Source organism: Gorilla gorilla, chromosome 19 (genome assembly GCF_029281585.2).
Source record: "Gorilla gorilla gorilla isolate KB3781 chromosome 19, NHGRI_mGorGor1-v2.1_pri, whole genome shotgun sequence".
Classification (NCBI taxonomy): domain Eukaryota; kingdom Metazoa; phylum Chordata; class Mammalia; order Primates; family Hominidae; genus Gorilla; species Gorilla gorilla.
The window spans coordinates 18800654-18821197 of NC_073243.2; the positions used below are offsets into that span (position 1 = coordinate 18800654).

Below are 20544 nucleotides of genomic sequence, written 5' to 3' on the forward strand. Positions count from 1 at the left end.
CTCCACCCAGCCTCCTCCACCCAGCCTCCTTCACCCAGCCTCCTCCACCCTGCGTCCTCCACCCTTCCTCCTCCACCCGGCGTCCTCCACCCGGCGTCCTCCACCCGGCGTCCTCCACCCTGAGTCCTCCACCCAGCGTCCTCCACCCTGAGTCCTCCACCCTGAGTCCTCCAAACGGCGTCCTCCACCCGGCGTCCTCCACCTTGAGTCCTCCACCCAGCGTCCTCCACCTAGTGTCCTCCACCCAGCGTCCTCCACCCTGAGTCCTCCACCCAGCGTCCTCCACCCTGAGTCCTCCAACCGGCGTCCTCCACCTGGCGTCCGCCACCCTGAGTCCTCCAACCGGCGTCCTCCACCCTGCTTCCTCCACCCTGCTTCCTCCACCCAGCGTCCTCCACCCTGAGTCCTCCACCCAGCGTCCTCCACCCTGAGTCCTCCACCCAGCGTCCTCCACCCTGAGTCCTCCACCCTGAGTCCTCCAACCGGCGTCCTCCACCCGGCGTCCTCCACCCTGAGTCCTCCACCCGGCGTCCTCCACCTGGTGTCCTCCACCCGGCGTCCTCCACCCTGAGTCCTCCACCCTGAGTCCTCCAACCGGCGTCCTCCACCTGGCGTCCGCCACCCTGAGTCCTCCAACCGGCGTCCTCCACCCTGCTTCCTCCACCCTGCTTCCTCCACCCAGCGTCCTCCACCCTGAGTCCTCCACCCAGCCTCCTCCACCCTGAGTCCTCCACCCTGAGTCCTCCAACCGGCGTCCTCCACCCTGAGTCCTCCACCCGGCGTCCTCCACCTAGTGTCCTCCACCCGGCGTCCTCCACCCTGAGTCCTCCACCCGGCGTCCTCCACCCTGAGTCCTCCACCCGGCGTCCTCCACCCTGAGTCCTCCACCCTGAGTCCTCCACCCAGCGTCCTCCACCCTGAGTCCTCCACCCAGCGTCCTCCACCCTGAGTCCTCCAACCGGCGTCCTCCAACCGGCGTCCTCCACCCTGCTTCCTCCACCCGGCTTCCTCCACCCTGCTCTCTCCACCCTGCATCCTCCACCTGGCGTCCGCCACCCTGAGTCCTCCAACCGGCGTCCTCCACCCTGCTTCCTCCACCCAGCGTCCTCCACCCTGAGTCCTCCAACCGGCGTCCTCCACCCGGCGTCCTCCACCCTGCGTCCTCCACCCTGAGTCCTCCAACCGGCGTCCTCCACCCTGCTTCCTCCACCCTGCGTCCTCCACCCTGAGTCCTCCACCCGGCGTCCTCCACCCTGCGTCCTCCACCGGGCGTCCTCCACCCTGAGTCCTCCACCCGGCTTCCTCCACCCAGTGTCCTCCAACCGGCGTCCTCCACCCTGCTTCCTCCACCCTGAGTCCTCCACCCTGCGTCCTCCACCCGGCGTCGTCCACCCTGAGTCCTCCAACCGGCGTCCTCCACCCGGCGTCCTCCACCCTGAGTCCTCCACCCGGCGTCCTCCACCCAGTGTCCTCCACCCAGCGTCCTCCACCCTGCGTCCTCCACCGGGCGTCCTCCACCCTGAGTCCTCCACCCGGCGTCCTCCACCCTGAGTCCTCCAACCGGCGTCCTCCACCCTGCGTCCTCCACCGGGCATCCTCCACCCTGAGTCCTCCACCCGGCTTCCTCCACCCTGCTTCCTCCACCCAGCGTCCTCCACCCTGAGTCCTCCAACCGGCGTCCTCCACCCTGCTTCCTCCACCCTGCTTCCTCCACCCAGCGTCCTCCACCCTGAGTCCTCCACCCGGCGTCCTCCACCCTGAGTCCTCCACCCTGAGTCCTCCAACCGGCGTCCTCCACCCGGCGTCCTCCACCCTGCGTCCTCCACCCGGCGTCCTCCACCCTGAGTCCTCCACCCGGCGTCCTCCACCCTGCGTCCTCCACCCGGCGTCCTCCACCCAGTGTCCTCCACCCGGCGTCCTCCACCCTGAGTCCTCCACCTGGCTTCCTCCACCCTGCGCCCTCCACCCAGTGTCCTCCACCCTGCGTCCTCCACCCTTCTTCCTCCACCCTGCTTCCTCCACCCTGAGTCCTCCACCCTGCTTCCTCCACCCTGCTTCCTTCAGCAGCACAGTCAGGACTGTGGTTGGGGTTCAGCCTGTGGCCAGGGTCAGGGCGCAGGGCTATAACCCAGGGCTGGGGTTCAGGCCGTAGCTGGAGTGCAGTAAGGCGAATCACCCAGGCAGACGCTGCACCCACTGTCCCAGGCTGTGGGGGCGCTGAGGGAGTACTAAGGTGTCTGTCCCAGTTCCCATTCTGATCCCTGCTTCTCCAGAAGGCCTTCCCCAAAGGCCGAAGCCAAAGCCCCTTCCCCTTCCCGCCCTCCCACAGTCATCAGGGTAACCCACCCACGCTGTGCTCTGCCGCTGTGAACACGCACACCCCACTGAACCCAGGGCCCAGGAAACTCCGGAAACAGCCTCTGCGTGGAAGAAAATATCCGCTTTTCTTTCCTTTACTACTCCAGCTTCCCTCAGCCCCGGCGCACCAGGACCACCAAGTCCAAGAATCCCAAAACAGAAGTGCTGCAGACACCATTCGATTCGTAAACCAACTCTCTCATCTCCCAGATAGAGAAACCGAGGCCCAAGGAGGCCTGGGACTTGTCCAGAATCAGGCGGAGCCTGTGAACTCCGTCTCCCGCCCTGTGGCCCACAGCGCCCTCTCCTCCCACTGCTGCCGAGGCCAAATCCGGTTCTGTAGAGCATGTACTCAGAACACTTCTCCTCCCCGGGCCCTCCAGCCCCTGCCTCCCACCCCAGCCATCAATATCACATCAGGGCAAAGGCTCAAAGCTATGGGGGTGCTCCACAGGGCTGCCCTCGGGCCGCCGGCCTGGAAGCCGAACTGACCTCACTTCCTCGTACTTCTTGTCACGGTAAAACTCTCTCTTTTTGATGAGGTAGATGAGTACCAGGTCGCAGAAGAAAGCACCCTGCAAAAGAGGGGTTCCTGATTCAGAATCCTAGACCTCTGAGAGCACTGTTCATTTGGGGCACTTTGCCCCTTCCATCCTGCAACAGCCCCTAAAGGAGGCATCACTGTCCCCATTTAACAGATGAGGAAACTGGGCTCAGCAAGGGGCACCCTTGTCCGACACCACAGAGCTGGTCCATGGTGGAGCTCAAGCTGGACTGGAGCTCCCCCGATCCCATAGGCCAGGCACTCCCCAACCCTGCACCACCTGGACCCCATCCAATCGTTCCTTCAACACATTTGCTGGGCACCCAGCACGTGCCAGGGTCTGCACCGAAGCACAGAGAGGATCTGGACAAGAGAGACCTCCTGGGGACTCTCCCTCTGGTGCAGGAGACAGGCGTGTCGATGACGACCCAGATAGGACTTGACTTAGCCTGGGGAGGGTCCTATTCAGTCCTTAAGGACTAAAGAGGAGTTTATACAAGACAAAGAGGCGGAAGGACATTACGGAGGGAGGAACAAGCCTGTCACATCTGGGAAATGCCGCAGGGCCTGTGCGGGAAGAGGGAGAGGCGCTTCTGGAGAAGGGGATGGGGACTGGCCTGTTAGGCTTCTTAGAATGTTTCCAAGGCATTGGTCCTCATCCTTTAGGTGAGGCGGAGGCACCACAACCCGAATTTTGGCATTTAGAAAGATCCCTATGGTAGTCAGTGTGAGATAGGTTGGAAGGGTTCTAACCAACAAGGACGCTATGGTGCTAGTCAAAGAAAGATGATGGGTGCCAGGTGCAGTGGCTCACGCCTGTAATCCCAGCACTTTGGGAAGCCGAGTCAGGCGGATCACCTGAGGCCAGGAGTTCGAGACCAGCCTGGCCAACATGGTGAAACCCTGTCTCTACTAAAAAATACAAAAATTAGCTGGGCGCGGTGGTGGGTGTCTGTAATCCCAGCCACTCAGGAGGCTGAGGCAGGAAAATCGCTTGAACTCGGGAGGTGGAGGTTGCAGTGAGCCGAGATCGCACCACTGCACTCCAGCCTGGGCAACAAGAGCAAAACTCCATCTCAAAAGAGACAAAAACAAAAGCAAAAACAAACGAAAAAGGAAGATGATGAGGTGGACGACCCCAGCTCAGCCCCTCACACCCAAAACGTGCCCTACGGACCAGAGCGGGTCATGCAATTGCCCCTCTCCTCCAGCAGAGGGAGACTCCACCCACAGCACAGGGCAGGGTTGGGGCCTGAATGATGGAGGAGAGTGGAGGTGGGAAGGGTTGGTGGAGGGGCCAACAAGGAATCTTGGTCCCCTGACCCTGGGTGCTGCACATCCATCCCCTAGATGCCAAAAATGTTGCTTACCAATTCGCTGCTCCCCAGAGACCAACCCCAAACCTAACCTTGACCACCACCTCTTCCTGCGCCATTACCTGCAGTTCACAGGTCTGTCCCCAGAGGGTGCTCTGATTTTACTCACATCACAAGAAAGTGATGAATGGGCTGGGCGCAGTGGCTCACGCCTGTAATCCCAGCACTGGGAGGCCGAGGTGGGCGGATCACCTGAGGTCAGGAGTTGGAGACCAGCCTGGCCAACATGGTGAAACCCTGTCTCTACAAAAATACAAAAATTAACCGGGCGTGGTGGCGCACGCCTGTAATCCCAGCTACTCAGGAGGCTGAGGCAGAGGCTGCAGTGAGCCAAGATCATACCATTGCACTCCAGCCTGGGCGACAGAGTGAGACTCTGTCTCAAAAAAAAGAAAAAAGAAAAAAAGAAAAGTGATAGCTGAAGGTGGGCCTTCTGTAAGAAAGTAACAGGCGCAAACATCCAGGACCCTCCCAGTGACTGTCTGCAGGTAGGGATCCATGTGGGGCTCACTTTTCTTGACCCCCTCCCAGGAACGTGGTCCTGGTACGGGACACAATTTTCCCGGTTTTAACAAAAGTCACCCCTGGGTCCCAATGGACTCCTCCAGTTGGGCTGTCTTGTGTGCACAGGGAGAGGAATGAGGGAAGAGGCTGCCGGAAACCTGGGAAAGGGACCTGCCGGGATGGGCACTGACCACTCCCATGGCTCTCAAAAATTCCAGAAGGACCACGGGGCAGTGCAGACTCAGGATGCCTTTCCCTGCCCTCAGCCCCTGTGTCTCCTCCCCTGTGAGCCGCTCTCGGCCCCACTGAAGGGCCACCTCTAAGGAAGAGTCACAGGGCTGTCTTCCCTGCCTCTCAGCCTTTCAGTCGGGTGGTTCTCAGCCAGCTGGGATTTTGCTCCATCACAACTGCAGGGGAGGATGCCCCTGACATCTAGTGGGTAGAAACCGGGAATGCTCTTAAACATCCTACAGTGGGCTGGGCGCGGTGGCTCACGCCCATAATCCCAGCACTTGGGGAGGCCAATGCCGGAGGATTGCCTGAGCCTAGGGGTTCAAGATCAGCCTGGCCAACATAGTGAGACCCCATTTCTACAAAAAATTTAAAAATTAGCCACAGGTGGTGGTGCACCTGCAGCCCTGGCTAGTGGGGAGGCTGAGATGGGAGGATCGCTTGAGCCCAGGAGTTCAAGACTGCAGTGAGCCATGATCATGCCACTGCACTCCAGCCTGGGCAACAGAGCAAAACCCTGTCTCTGAAATCAACATCCTCAGGGTCTGGGAAAATATAGTATTGACCAGAAAAGTGTGAAATATGAAATAGAAAACAAAAACCTCCTACAACACCCAGCACAGCCCTCTGTGCATTGTGGAATGTTTAAGGGCATGTCCAAGGATGTGCGTAAGACCACAACACAGAATTCTCCCACCCAAAAAGTCAGCAGCACCCAGGCTAAGAAACTGTCTGCAACCTAATCCTGCCCTTTTTTTTTTTTTTTTTTGGAGATGGAGTTTTGCTCTTGTTGTCCAGGCTGGGGTGCAGTTGTGCAATCTGGGCTCACCGCAACCTCCTCCCTCCCGGGTTCAAGCGATTCTCCTGCCTCAGCCTCCTGAGCAGCTGGGATTACAAGCATGTGCCACCACACCTGGCTAATTTTTGTATTTTTAGTAGTGGCGGGGTTTCTCCATGTTGGTCAGGCTGGTCTCGAACTCACAACTTCAGGTGATCCGCCCGCCTCACCCTCCCAAAGCACTGGGATTACAGGTGTGAGTCACTGCGCCCGGCCTAATCCTGCCCTCTTTTAGCAGAAGTAGAGATGGAGACTTTAGAAGTTCAGGGACTCACCTGGGATCCCAGGGATATCCCAGCCACGCCTCAGCTGGGGACTGACCTAAACCCACCCACAGCTGCAGAGCTACTGGCACATGCCTCCCTGGCTCTGGAAAGAGACTTGGGCTGTCACTGCTACCTGGGGACAGCTGGCAGAGCGTGAAATCCCAGAAAGCCCTCTTTTCCCACGCCTATTCTGATCTTGCCAGCTCTGGTTCTTTCTGGGGGCACTGGGACACAGTCCTCCTGAACAGCAGCCTCCCCCTCCCTGCCAGTGCGGCCGCAGGGGAGAGGGTGGGAAGAGGGGAGGGAGGGGAGGTACTCACAGCACCCATGAGCGCCACCCCAGAGCCCACGTTGATGATGGTGGGAATGATGCTGAACTTCCCTGCCTGGAAGATAGAGACAAGGCCAGTGAGCGAGGCAGGTTGGACAGCGGGGCCCCCAGGGACCCTCCCAACGTCCCCCGGCTCTCCCCCCCCACCCCACCCCCGCCCAGCCTCAGAACAGGAGAACGCACAGCGGGGCCCCCTGGGACCCTCCCAACGTCCCCCGCCCCCCGCCCAGCCTCAGAACAGGAGAACGCACAGCTGGGCCCCCAGGGACCCTCCCAACGTCCCCCGCCCAGCCTGAGAACAGGAGAACGCACAGCGGGGCCACCAGGGACCCTTCCAACGTCCCCCGCCCCCTGCCCAGCCTGAGAACAGGAGAAGGCACACGCACCTTGCCGTTCACCATCACGTCAAAGCGGATCCCGTAGGCTTTCATCAGGGTGCGGAACTCCACCCCGGCTGCGTCTCGGTAATATCTGGCAAATCTGAGGGAGACAGGGCCCAGGGGAGGCCTCAGCCTGCCTGGCCTTCCCTCTTTCGGCAGCACTGATGTGGCTGCTCTGGGGACTTAGAAGGACTCCCGGAACCCCAACTCTCAGCAGCCCCAGGAGCGGCTTGCAGACCTTCTCACTGAGCCAAAAACAAAGAGGCATCCAGCTCTTTGAAATCCCTGCCAGACATTCCCGGAGGAACAAGGGCTTCCCCACCCTACTCTGAGCAACCGTTGGGTCGCCAAAGCGCGGATGGAAAGGATGCGGCAGAGGCCGCAAGACTCGGCTTCACGGAGAGAAACAGGCAAGAACACGCGCTCTCCTCTCCCAGAGGCACCCCCAGCTTCGGTCGCTGGCCGCTCTGCTGGGGTCCACACCTCTCCTGGGCCATCTGCCCCTGCACCTCCCGCTCTGACGCCCACCCCCAGGAAGGGGCCTCAATAGTGCTGGCACCCAGATGAGTGAGTGCCACTGATCATGGTCAGGTCACAAGGGGGCACAAGGCAGCGGTTACCTGAAGTTGTACCCGGAGGAGACAGACTTTGAAAGCTTATTGTCCAGACGGCTAAAAGAATAGTGAGGGTGGCACTCAGAGGCAGCTTTATCAAGATCACAGTTCCATTCAATATTAATTCCTATCACACCACCCTTGATAAAAGAGAGATGAGGGTCAGCACACACAGCTTTCCGGAGACGGACAGCATCCCAGGCCAGCCCTTCACCGGCACTGGACAATAGGAGGAGGTGCTCAGGCACGAGGTCAGCCCCTCGAGACCATCCTCCGGGAGGCTTAGTGCCCCCATGGAGCGGCTGAGAACACTGCGTCATCCCGGCCCCAGGGCTGCCTCCCTCGTTCTTCAGGGAGAAGGGAGCCGCCCAGGGTGGGACTCTCTGGACAGGCACTTCACATTCCAGCCAGCGTGTGCCAAAGGGGCTCCCTCTGCCTCACCTTCGGCTGGTGCCCCAAGGACTCAGAACCGCACAGCAGGTGCCAGGTCTGGCTCTCACTGACTGCCCGTGGTCTGAGCGCTGCCACAGCCAATTCTGAAAACACTGAGTCCCTGGGGGCAGGTGACTTTGCAGGGCCACCCTCGCCCCACGAGTCCCCGTCCACACCCTCCTCGTCGCAGAGCCAGGCCCAGCGCCCCCAGGCCCTCAGGGAGGGCTCCCTGCGTGCACACCACCCACCTCCAGGGCTATATCCTGGAAATCGCTCCCAGCCCAGCGGATCACGGAGCCCAGTCGGAAGATGGGGCAGTAGTGGTTCTTGGGGCCAAAGTGGCATGATTTCAGGAAAGATCTGTCCTTGACATCCATCACATTGCTCCTGGGTGGAGGCCACGGGCAGCCGAGAAATGAAGTAAGACTTGATGTTTCCGGGCCTGGCCAGGAGTCACTCAGTCCCTCACCAACCTGAGTGCTGACAGCTCCCCGCAGCAGCACCCCACTTTACAGCAGAGGAAGGGGCGCCCCAGCGCCACCCACCGTTTATTCACATGCAGACATCACCCACTCACATGCAGACATCACACACGCACACACGCATGCACACACGCATGCACGCACGCACACACGCGAACACACGCACACACGCACACACAAACGCACGCACACATGCACACAAACACATGCACGCACACATGCACACAAACACATGCACGCACACACGCACGCAAACACGCACGCACACACAGACACGCACGCACACACACGCACACACGTGCACACACATGCGCACACACACACACCCAGGCAGAGACCCACAGAGGGCCAGCCAAGGCCCCTCATGGACCAAGGCCCACCCCTGGCCCCCAGTAGCCAAGCCCACGTACTTGGAGAAGTTGAATTTGGGGAAACGGATGTGGTTCTTTATGAAAATGGTGAAGTCTTTGGCCTCCTTCAGGAACGGCTCCCTGAAAACCAACCCAGAACAGCCTGTCCAGGAGGCCCCACCCCTGTGCCCCTCTCCCAGGCCTGGGCCAGTGTGAGGCCTGTTCCTTGGGTCCCCTGGAGCCTGTGCCCAGGACAGTTAATTTGCTCATGCTGGGGAGGCCGTCGGGCCTCGCTGGGACAGCCTGACTCCTCCCTCAGCGTGAGGCTCCCAGAGTGGGCAGGACTCCACCCTCAGGCTGGGACCCACCGCGCGGGGCTGGGAAGCCCCTCAGGGTCCTGAGGCTGCAGCCACTCACTCCGGCCTGGAGCTTGTCTCCAACGGGCACCAGGCAAAGATCTCACAGGTGCCCCTGGTCAAGTTCTCTCTCTGCAGGCAGCGGCCGGTCTTCACTCCTGCAGGGGTGGGACAGGATCAATGCCAGGCGCCTCCCACTCCGAGTCCTCCTTCAGCCCGTGGCCGCTCCAGGCCCTCACCGTTTCCAGCTGTAACCGCCTCCCCAGGGTGGCAGTCGCTGTCCCTGGAGCACGCGCCATCAGGAATGCCTTCATTCTGCCAGGAGAGAAAGGGCACCTGGAGGGGGGGGTTCCCCCCAGCTCAGAGCCGGGTCCCACCTCAGGAGATAGAATAGGGGTTCTTCTTCGGCCTGGCCCACACACGCTCTGAGAACCTGCTTCTCCCCCATATAATGCAGGAACCACACCCGGGGGCACACAGCCTCCTGAGACCCTTGGAGTGGACACACACCCTTGCTTCAGAAGAGAGTAGACCCCAACCACTGCCGGTGGCTCTCCCACCCCCACGCCAGGGCCCCTCGCCAAATCAAACCTCAGCACAGACGTTCTGCCGCTGGTTGGGGGTCACAATCAGGTTGGTGACCACAAAAAAGACGTTCTCTCCCTAAGGAACCAGAGAGGCACTAAGGAACCTCCTCCTGCCCTTTAAGGACCACCCCACCTTTCCAGCGTTACCTGAAAGAGGGCGGTCCCTCTGCCTGGGTATTGGGGATAATGGGGCCACAAACTTGGTATACTCTGCCCATCTGCTCATGGACCCCACAGTCCCCAAGTAGTTGTCCATTGATAGATCTCCTCCAGACTCACAAACCCCAACTGCCCCAGGATCCAGGAGAAGTGGGCGCAGGGCTCAGGCTGCCCTGGCCCTGGCCAACTGTGAACAGGCTGGAGAGCTATTCCCAGAGGCAGTGACTTAGAAGGGGGATTCTCTGTGCCAGCCCACCTGACTCACAATGACCTGAAAGTTCTCTGGGTCCCATTTCTTCTCAACAGACTCAGATAGAACAGAGCAGTCACCCGCGGCACAGTCAAAGAGGGCAGGGGTTTGGCATGGGAGGTAGGATCTGGACAGGGTTGCTCTCTGCAAGCCCTGGCAGCTGTCTTGGGTCAAGAGAGATGATGGATGGGGGTCCCTGCATATCCAAGAAGCTTCCTGTGTGACCCACCCGAACCAGGCAGTCCCTGCCAGCCTTGGCCGCGTGCTAGGTGGGGACTCAGACCTGGGCTGGAATGACGTAGTCGGCGACATCCCAGATCCGCTGCCCAAGATCCGAGGTGTTGGTGAAGGCCACGCCCTTGACTTTGGTGATGACAGCACTCTGCAGGGAGGTGTCGACATCTTGGTAACCTTTCTTTATCAGGAACACCCATCTGTGGGAAGGGGGCCGGTATGTGGGCATCAGCCACACTGCTGCCTTCGGGGAGCTTCCCCAGGCCTCGGGGTGGGGTAGCAGTCACAGCAACTCCTAGTTGAGGTGGAGCAGGCTCAGGGCTCCACCTGTCCCACCAGCTCCTGGGCAGGGGCCACAGCTCCCACTGCTGACTGAAACCCAGTCCTGCAAGCAGCAGAGGCGACAAGCAACCCTAGAGATGGGGGCCCTGAAGAGGCAAAGACCAGCCGGGTGCGGTGGCTCACGCCTATAATCCAAGGCAGGCAGATCACAAGGTCAGGAGATTGAGACCATCCTGGCTAACACAGTGAAACCCTGTCTCTACTCAAAAAAAAAAAAAAAAATACAAAAAATTAGCCAGGCATGGTGGTGGGTGCCTGTAGTCCCAGCTACTCAGGAGGCTGAGGCAGGAGAATGGCGTGAACCCGGGAGGCAGAGCTTGCAGTAAGCAGAGATCGTGCCACTGCACTCCAGCCTGGGCGACAGAGTGAGATTCTGTCTCAAAAAAATAAATAAATAAATAAATAAAAGAGGCAAAGACCACTGTCCACTCAGAGGCCGCAAGTGGACAAGCCTGGGCTGAAACCAGCTCAGACACATACTAGTTTGGTGACCCCAGGCAAGCCAATTTCCCATACATAACATGGGGTGACAGCGCCTCCCTCTGGGGTTGTGATGGTGCCTAACCTGAAACCAATCACGAGGAGACCTCAAACAAACCCAAACTGAGGGGCATTCTACAAAATAAGAGTACAGGCCAGGCACGGTGGCTCGCGCCTGTACTCCTAGCACTTTGGGAGACCAAGGCAGGAGGATCACTTGAGCCCAGGAGTTTGAGACCAGCCTGGGCAACACAGTGAGACCCCATCTCTATGAAAAACAAAAAAGTAATCTAGGCATGGTGGCACCAGCCTGTCATCCCAGCTACTCGGGAGGCTGAGGTGGGAGGATCCCTTGAGCCTGGGAGGTCGAGGCTGCAGTGAGCCATGATTGTGCCCAGGTGACAGGGTGAGACCCAGCCTCAAAAACAACAACAAAATAATGAAATAAGAGTACAAATCCCATACTTGTTGACACTAAAAACACAAGCAACAAAAGAAAAAATAGGTAAGTTGGACTTCATAAAAATTTAAAATGTACATGCATCAAAAGACACTCTCAAGAAAGTGAAAAGACAACCCACAGAATGGGAGAAAACATTTGAAATAATGTAGCTGGTAAGGGTTTAGTATCCAGAAGATATAAAAAACTCTTATAATTTAACAATAAAAAGGCAAATAATCCAATTTAAAAATGAGCAAAGGATTTGAATAGACATTTCTCAAAAAAAAGAGAGATACACAAATGCCCAATTAAGCATATAAAAGATGCTGAACACCATTGGTCATTAGGGAAATACAAATCAAAACCACAATAAAACACCACTTCACTTCCACTAGGATGGCTATCATTTTTTAAAAACCCTACAGATAACAGGTGTTGATGAGGTTGTGAAGAAATTAGAACCGCCGTATATCACTGATAGGGACGTAAAATGAGGTAGTTATGGTAGAAAACAGTTTAGCAGTTCCTCAAAAGGTTAAGGATCGAGTTACCACATAAGCCAGAAAATTCCCAAGAGATTGAGAACATGGCCAGGCACAGTGGCTCCCGTCTGTCATCCCAGCATTTTGGGAGGCCAAGGCGGGTGGATCACCTGAGGTCAGGAGTTCAAGGCCAGCCTGACCAACATGGTGAAACTCCGTGTCTACTAAAAACATACAAAAATTAGCCAGGCATGGGCCCATGCCTGTAATCCCAGTTAATCCAGAGGCTGAGGCAGGAGAATCTCTTGAACCCAGGAGGCGGAGGTTGTAGTGAGCTGAGATCATGCCATTGCACTCCAGCCTGGGCAACAAGAGTGAAACTCCATCTCAAAAATAATAATAATAATAATTAAAAATTAAAAAATTGAAAACATGTTCACAAAAAACTTGTACATGAATGTTCTCAGAAGCATTCTTCTTCTTCTTCTTCTTTTTTTTTTTTTTTGAGACAGAGTCTTGCTCTGCTGCCCAGGCTGCTGGAGTGCACTGGTGCGAGTAGCTGAGATTACATGCGCTTGCCACCACACCCAGCCAATTTTTGAATTTTTAGTAGAGACGGGGTTTTACCATGTTGGTCAGGCTAGCCTTGAACTCCTGACCTCAAGTGATCCAGCCACTGCGGTCTCCTCTCCCAAAGTGCTGGGGTTACAGGCATGAGCCACCACACTCAACGGTGTGAAAACCACCCAAATGTCCATCAGCTGATGAATGCATGACCACAATGTGGCAGCCCCACACGGCAGGATAGTATCAGCCACAAAGAGGAATGGAGGGCTGATAGATGCCACAACATGGGTGAACCTTGAAAACATGACACCAAGTGAAAGAAGCCAGAAAAAAAAAAAAAAGGCTGCATACTATACAATTTCATTTATACGAAATACCCAGAATAGGCAAATCCATAGAGACAGATTCTCCTGCCTCAGCCTCCCGAGTAGCTGGGATTACAGGCGCCACTATCATGCCCGGCTAATTGTTTCGTATTTTTAGTAGAGACAGGGTTCCTCCATGTTGGCCAGGCTGGTCTCGAGCTCCTGACCTCAGGTGATCCACCCACCTCGGCTTCCCAAAGGGCTGGGATTATAGGCATGAGCCACAGCGCCCAGCCGCCAATTTCCTAATTTTCATACTTGTACTTAGTTAAATATGTCCTGCTTTCCCTGCCATGTGAGGACACAGCGAGAGGGTGGCCATCTGCAAGCCAAGGAGAGAGCTGCCCCTGAGACCCCGAACCATGCTACCACCCTCATCTCAGATTTCCACATCCAGGACTGCGAGAATTAAATTTCTATTGTTCAAGCAAAAGCAACTCCATTTATTCATTCACGCGTTCATTTCGCATCTATTCCCTAAGCAGTTAAGTGCTGCTGGGCCCCGCCCTCAGGGCATTCCCGGACTGACAGCGACATCAGGCAAATGATCCCCCAAATAAGCCCAATAATTACACTGTGGGAAGGCCAGGGAGGAAGGGAGAGGGAGTTACTGCAGAGCCCAGATCTGGGGGCTGAGTGGATGCTAAGGGAGTGGAGGAGGACAGGCAGGCCTGGATGAGGAACAGCACAGCGCCTACGAGGCCGCTCAGGTGGGAGGTGGCCAGGGGCCTGGGGATGCAGCTCAGAGAATGCGGACTGCTGGACCTCCGAGGGAGAGCCAGGCGTCAGGGCTGCCCTCCCAGGAGGAAGCAGGAGGAACTCCACCGCATTTACTGAACGAGTGGAATGAGGCGCATCCCCATTGTCCAGCGCTGCTTCTCCCCTCCACCTGCTCACCCCCCACCCACCCCGGGGTCAGGGCTCTGAAGGCGCCTGGCAGAGCAGCCTCCACAAGTTGCCCCTTTGGCTTTGTGGCGCCAGCTCCTGCCAGGTGGCATGAGGATGGGGGAAGGGGATGGCCGAGCTGGGTGCAGAGATAGAGGCCTCTGGGCAGGACCCCCAGCTGGACACCAGAGAGGCTGGCCGCGGGTGGGGCAAGTTGACCGGAAGGGAGCTCAGGAACATGCCGGGCTGATGAGTTTCTCCAGCTCTGAGTAGGCAGTGACACCCTGTGATTATAAATAACCTGCCGGCGCCTGGGTCAGCTGCCAGGCCAAGGCCCAGGGAGGCTCCTGGGGCGACAGCTGCCACCCAGCCCCCTGGCATCCCTGCCCCCTTCCCATGGCCCTAACACGTGGGGACCCGACTCTGGGAGAAGCAGCTGCAGGGAAAGCCTGATAAATCGAGGAACCCAGAAGGCCCCTGCCCACCTCTCATCACCTCTAGCGCCAGTGGGGGAGTGGAGAGCCCCCTCTCTACACCCTACTCCTACACCCAAGGACCCAAAGAGGACCCCCACCGCAAGCAGGCTCACAGACCCCCAGCTACCGGGAAAACCGCGTGCACGCCTGCGAATTCCAGGACCCTGGAGAAGGACGCGGCGGCTGGCACCCGCCCTGCCCCTCCCCCGCCTTCCCAAAAGTCCGCGGAGAACTTACACGACCAGGTACGCCAGGATGGAGGCCTGCAGCAGCCGGTACAGCAGGCCCACCTTCTTGTTCTTGGCGATGACATACTTCTCGGTCTTGTAGTCGAACAGCGACAGGCAGAGCCCCTTGCAGCCCGCCTGCCCCATGGCGCGCTCTCAGCCGGGCTTGCGGACCGCCCGGCCCACGTGCGCTCATGGGGAGCACTCGGTCCCTCGGTCCCTGCGCGCTCGGCGCCCGCCTCGGCCCGTCTGCGCCCGCTCAGCTGCAGCCCGGGGTGTCCAGCAGGGCTGCGGGGCGCGGGGGCGGGTCGGGGCGGCCTTTTATTGACGCGGTTGAGAAAGCCTCGGCTGGGAGCTGGGCGGCGGCGAGCACCGGAACCTCAGACCGCGACCTTGCCGCTACCTCTTCTTCCTCCTCCTCCTCCTCCTCCTCCCCTGACACAGTGACACCCCTGCAACCTACTCCCCAGCCACCGGTCTGGGAGCGCAGCCCCCCGGATGCGCAGGACCGCGCTGTGCTGTTGCCCAGCTGAAAGCAGCGATCGTGGAGGAGAGGAAGTGAAAGGGGGAAGGGCTCCTTTTTATTTTATTTTAAATTTATTTATTTATTTATTTTTGAGACGGAGCCTCGCTCTGTCGCCGAGGCTGGAGTGCAGTGGTGCGATCTCAGCTCACTGCTACCTCCGCCTCCCGGGTTCAAGCGATTCTCCTGCCTCAGCCTCCCAAGTAGCTGGGACTACAGGCGTGATAAGTTTTGTATTTTTAGTAGAGACGGGGTTTCACCATGTTGGCCAGGCTGGTCTTGAACTCCTGACCTCAGGTGATCCGCCCACCTCGGCCTGCCAAAGTGCTGGGATTACAGGCGTGAGCCACCGCGCACGGCCGGGAAGAGCTCCGTTTAAAGCAAAATTCCCCTTTCTCTCCTCGCAAAGAAATCCCAAAGGGTTCTTCCTATTGAATAGATGGGGAACTGAGGCCAGGGGAGGAAGGAAGGGGACACAACAGGTTTCTCCATTCACCTCGCGCCAGGTCTCCTGCCAGGGAGACACATTCTTGCTCCGTGGGCAGGGGGTGGGGGGCGGGAGCCGTGGCCCCTCCCCGACAGGCTGGAAGAGACAAGAATTGTCCCACCTGAGGCTGCTGGTGTCTGCTGTGACTAATGCGCGTTTCTACTGCGGCAGCTGCTGCAGGTTTCAAAGCCCACACTCCGGCGGAGTCGGTGGTCAGGCAGGTCCCGAGTGCCGGCAGCATGAAGACCTACCTCCCTCCCACACTCAGGGCGGATGGTGCGGGGGTGCGGGGCAGACGGGGTGGGGGCGGGGAGACACAGGGCAACCCACCCTAGGATCCTAAAAATATGCCTGGAGAGTGCGCATGTACCAACTGTTTGGAATGGTTCCCAACGCACAAGAAATAGAACTGATCCATGCAGCTATGACTGCAACCCTCTCAGTATGTGGAATTCAACAGGAGTGGGAGTGGGATGAGGGAGGGCCTCCCCGGGGCAGGTTTAGAACTCCTGACAGCCAAAGACGCAGGGCCCTGGGTGAGCGCGGTGTGGTGAGGAGCTGCGCACGCTTATTTTCTGCATCCTGCAATCTGACCACAAGCAGTCCTGCTCCTCTCCCTACCCCTGGCTTTCACACACAAAGAGGCTCCCTTCCCTAAGCCACAGACTCGGGGAACTGGAAGGTACCCTGAAATGCATCAGTGTGATTCTAAAGTAAAAGCCCCAAGGAAGGTGTCTGGTTTCAAAGTGCATGGGAATCATGTGGAAGAAAAAAAGGCAAATTCCTAGGCCCTGCCCCTAAAATTTTCATTCACGAAATCTAAGATGGGGCTGGGAACCTGTATTTTGCTCTCAAACTGTCATTTGGGAAAGCGTGGATCTTTGCATCTTTTCATCCATTTCAACTCAACTGCCATTTCTTCAAAAAGGCCTGTTATTATTGCCCACCCAAAGTAGCCCCCAGTCCCAGCCCAGCCACTTTCTATCCCATTATCTCATCTTATTCCCTCAGAGCACCTGTCACTATCCAATAGGATCTCGTTGACTTAGTGACTGTGTCCCCTGCTAAGACCAGAAGCTCCCGGAGAGCAGGGACCATGCCTTTGGACATCTCTGTATGTCCCTGTGCCTGCCACATAATAGTTCTAGACATATTATTGAATGAGTGGACAAACCTGGCCCTGATTTTTTTTTTTTTTTTAAACAGGGAGGGCATTTCGATTCCACCCTGCCCCAGTCATGACTGAGAATTTTAGGGGCTGAAGTCATCTTGGCTCTCCTGCCAGCCTCCTCCTCAGCCCCCTGCTAACACAACGCTCCAACGCTGACCAAAGCAGCCGCCACCGAGTGACATCACCCCTAAGAAGATGCCCATCACCCTGACAGTGCTGCTCCAGGGTAAGGTATAGAGGGGAGGTGGACTTTCAGAGTCTCACAGGAGTCGCCTGAATTGCATCTGCCCTGGAGAAGAGCTTGCCCATCAACCCCAGCACAGGACAACATGAGCATCACATAGATGGTGCCACATTGAGTCTCTCCACTCCCCAAGGGAGTTCCAGGTTTCGTTCCAGGGCCTGTTTGTTCTTTGAAGGGGTCTTTAGAGACCAGGAACTTCATTTTTCCGGGGTGATTAGGGAAGGGGTGAGTAAGTGAGGCCCCAGAGCAGAGCCTACCACTAGCCCCAGTCCCAGGCACTCTGCTGTTCTTGATTCATCAAACCTTTGTGTGCTGCTGGAGAGGATGAACTGCCAGGCACTTGCCCTCCATGTCCTGTCTTAACTGCCACTGTGGCTTTAGAGAAGGGCTCTGCTCTGACTTCCCCTCCAGTACAAGCAGCCCCTCCTGAACTCCCCACAGCACAGCCAAGACCAGGCTGCAACTTCTGACAGAACTGTCCTGAAGCTTTAGAGACCACATGAGAGGCATCTAGAGGGGACAGGGCTCTCGGGGACAGGACCAGGCCCATCCTTACGGGGTCCCTTACTGCACAGCTTCAGAGACTAGATCCAGACCCACTGGTGAGGCATGACATCAAATTACTGGGCGGCAACCAGCATAAAAAAAAATAGGTTGGGCACAGGCGCTCATGCCTGTAATCCCAGCACTTTGGGAGGCTGAAGCAGGAGAACCGCTTGAGCCCAGGAGTTCAAGACCAGCCTGGGCAACATAGCAAAACTTTGTCTATACACACACACACACACACACACACACACACACACACACACACACATATATAATTAGCCAAGTCAGGCACAGTGGCTCATGCGTTTAATCCCAGCACCTTGGGAGGCCAAGGCAGGAGGATTGCTTGAGCCCAGGAGTTCAAGACCAGCCTGGGCAACATAGGGAGACCCCTTCTATACAAAAAATAAAAAATTAGCTGGATGTGGTCGTGCACACTTGTGGTCCCAGCTGCTTGGGAGGCTGAGGCAGGAGGATCACTTGAGCCCAGGTGGGTTGAGGCTGCAGTGAGCCATTACTGCACCACTGCACTCCATCCTGTATGATAGAGACCCTGCTTCTTAAAAAAAATTGACCAGGTGGGATGGTACACACCTGTAGTCCTAGCTGCTCAGGAGGCTGAGGTAGGAGGATCTCTTGAGCCTGGGAGTTCAACACTGTAGTGAGCAATGATCGCAAATAAATAGAAAATATTGCCGGATGCAGTGGCTCACACCTGTCACCCCAGCAGTCAGAGGCCGAGGCAGGTAGATCACGAGGTCAAAAGTTTGAGACCAGCCTGACCAACATGGTGAAACCCCCTCTCTATGAAAAATACAAAAATTAGCCGGGCCTGGTGGCACGTGCCTATAGTCCCAGCTACTCAGGAGGCTGAGACAGGAGAATCGCTTGAACCCAGGAGGCGGAGCTTGCAGTGAGCCAAGATCGCGCCACTGCACTCCAGCCTGGGTGACAGAGTGACGCTCCATCTAAGAAAGAAAGAAAGAAAGAGAGAGAGAGAAAGAAAGAAAGACAAAATTAGTGTATTTAAGGAAGTATTGGTGTTATGTGAAACTTTTGTTTTAAGTGTCCACATATGGCATTGTGATGTGGAATATACTTCTTCCTGTGGGTCACAGTCAAAATAATGTGGAAAACACTTACAAGCTGAGGCCCCCGGTATCTGCATTCTATCTCCCCACGGCTGAGGCCAACTCACCACCCTCACAAGCACATGCCAAACACCCATTGTGCCCAATGGGGAGATGAGGACTTTGCTTTTCACATCTGCCTTATTAAAAGTCCAAGTCAGGGCCGGGCAGTGTGGCTCACGCCTGTAATCCCAGCACTTTAGGAGGCCGAGGCAGGCAGATCACGAGGTCAGAAGTTTGAGACCAGCCTGACCAACATGGTGAAACCCCCTCTCTATGAAAAATACAAAAATTAGCCGGGCCTGGTGGCACGCGCCTATAGTCCCAGCTACTCAGGAGGCTGAGGCAGGAGAATCGCTTGAACTCGGGAGGCGGAGCTTGCAGTAAGCCAAGACTGCGCCACTGCACTGCAGCCTGGGTGACAGAGTGAGACTCTGGCTCAAAAAAAAAAAAAAAAAAATTCCAAGTCAGGGACATTTCCAAAACCAAGATGAATTCTCCAACTGAGAGAAAAATGCCTGCTGCTTTCGAGTGATACAGTTTGGATGTGTGTTCCTCCAAATTGCATGTTGAAATGTGACCTCCCATGTTGGAGGGGGCCTAGTGGGCGGTGTTGGGTCATAGGTGTGGCTTCTTTATGAATGGCTTGGCGCTATCTCCCGGATGATGAGTGAATTCTCACTCTGGTAGTTCACGCGAGAGCTAGTTGTTTAAAAGAACCTGGTACCTCCTCCTCTCTCTCCTGCTGCCTCTCATCCTGTGACATGCCAGCTCCTCCTCTGTCTTCCACCATGATTGGAAGCTTCGTGAGGCCTCCCCAGAAACTCCCCTCACCCCAGCCAGGGGCCCAGGACGAATGGCTGGTCTTCAGAGCAGTCACAACCCCCTCACTGCCTCACCACGGCCCCCCTCCTTCTCCTCCCTCACAGGAGTCCACATCACGCTTCCCTGTAATGAGTATAATCCCTTCCTGTCCACCTGAAATAAAGGACGGGATGAGCAGCGACTGTTGTTCCGTTGTTGTCTGATTTACAAGCCTCTGTCTAGTTCAAGCTTGTCCAACCCTCGGCACAAGGACGGCTTTGAATGCGGCTCAACACAAATTCACAAACTTTGTTAAAACGTTGTGAGGTTTTTTTTGCAATTTTTTGTTTTTTTAGCTCATCAGCTATTGTTAGTGTGAGTGTATTTTACGTGTGGCCCAAGACAATTCTTTTTCCAGTGTGACCCAGGGAAGTCAAAAGATTGGACACCTCTGGTCTAGTTGGATGATTTAAGGTACCTGCAGTGAAGTGATGAGAACTATAAAATGAACTTCTAAGTCTGGGCGTGATGGCTCACACCTGTAATCCCAGCACTTTGGGAGGCCAAGGCGGGCGGATCACCTGAGGTCAGGAGTTTGAGACCAGCCTGAACAACATGGAGAAACCCCATCTCTACTAAAAATACAAAATTAGCCCGTCATGGTGGCGCATGCCTGTAATCCCAGCTACTTGGGAGGCTGAGGCAGGAGAATCACTTGAACCCAGGAAGCAGAGGTTGTGGTGAGCAGAGTTCACACCATTGCACACTCCAGCCTGGGCAGCAAGAGTGAAACTCTGTCTCGGAAAAAAATAAAAAAATAAAAAAAAAAAATGAACTTCTAAAGGGACATTTTCTCTTTTTTTTTTTTTTTTTTTTTTTGAGACAGAATCTTGCTCTGTCTCTGAGGCTGGAGTGCAGTGGCGCAATCTCAGCTCACTGCAACCTCTGCCTCCCTGGCTCAAGTGATTCTCCTGCCTCAGCCTCCCAAATAGCTGGGACTACAGGCACACACCACCATGCCCGGTGGTGTGTATTTTTTGTGTGTGTAATTTTTTTGTATTTTTAGTAGAGATGGGGTTTC

The 20544-nt window shown here is 56.5% G+C and overlaps 1 protein-coding gene across 3 annotated transcripts in view; it reads right to left on the bottom strand.

Moving 5' to 3' along the window:
• P2RX5 (purinergic receptor P2X 5) overlaps window positions 1–17771 on the bottom strand; it is a 30487-nt gene extending 12716 nt beyond the window's left edge. For 2 of the 3 annotated variants that reach the window (XM_055367159.2, XM_055367162.2), the window contains exons 1-11: window positions 14569–17771; window positions 10342–10492; window positions 9654–9725; window positions 9302–9377; window positions 9124–9220; window positions 8767–8847; window positions 8123–8261; window positions 7449–7582; window positions 6835–6928; window positions 6438–6503; window positions 2851–2933 (exon numbers count right to left, since the gene is read on the bottom strand). In XM_055367159.2, the coding sequence (XP_055223134.2) occupies window positions 2851–2933; window positions 6438–6503; window positions 6835–6928; window positions 7449–7582; window positions 8123–8261; window positions 8767–8847; window positions 9124–9220; window positions 9302–9377; window positions 9654–9725; window positions 10342–10492; window positions 14569–14705 (1130 nt within the window). In that variant the 5' untranslated portion in view covers window positions 14706–17771. The remainder of the gene's footprint in view (window positions 1–2850; window positions 2934–6437; window positions 6504–6834; window positions 6929–7448; window positions 7583–8122; window positions 8262–8766; window positions 8848–9123; window positions 9221–9301; window positions 9378–9653; window positions 9726–10341; window positions 10493–14568) is intronic. The other variant, XM_055367161.2, reaches the window with a different exon arrangement.
• Window positions 17772–20544: the final 2773 nt, after the last annotated feature.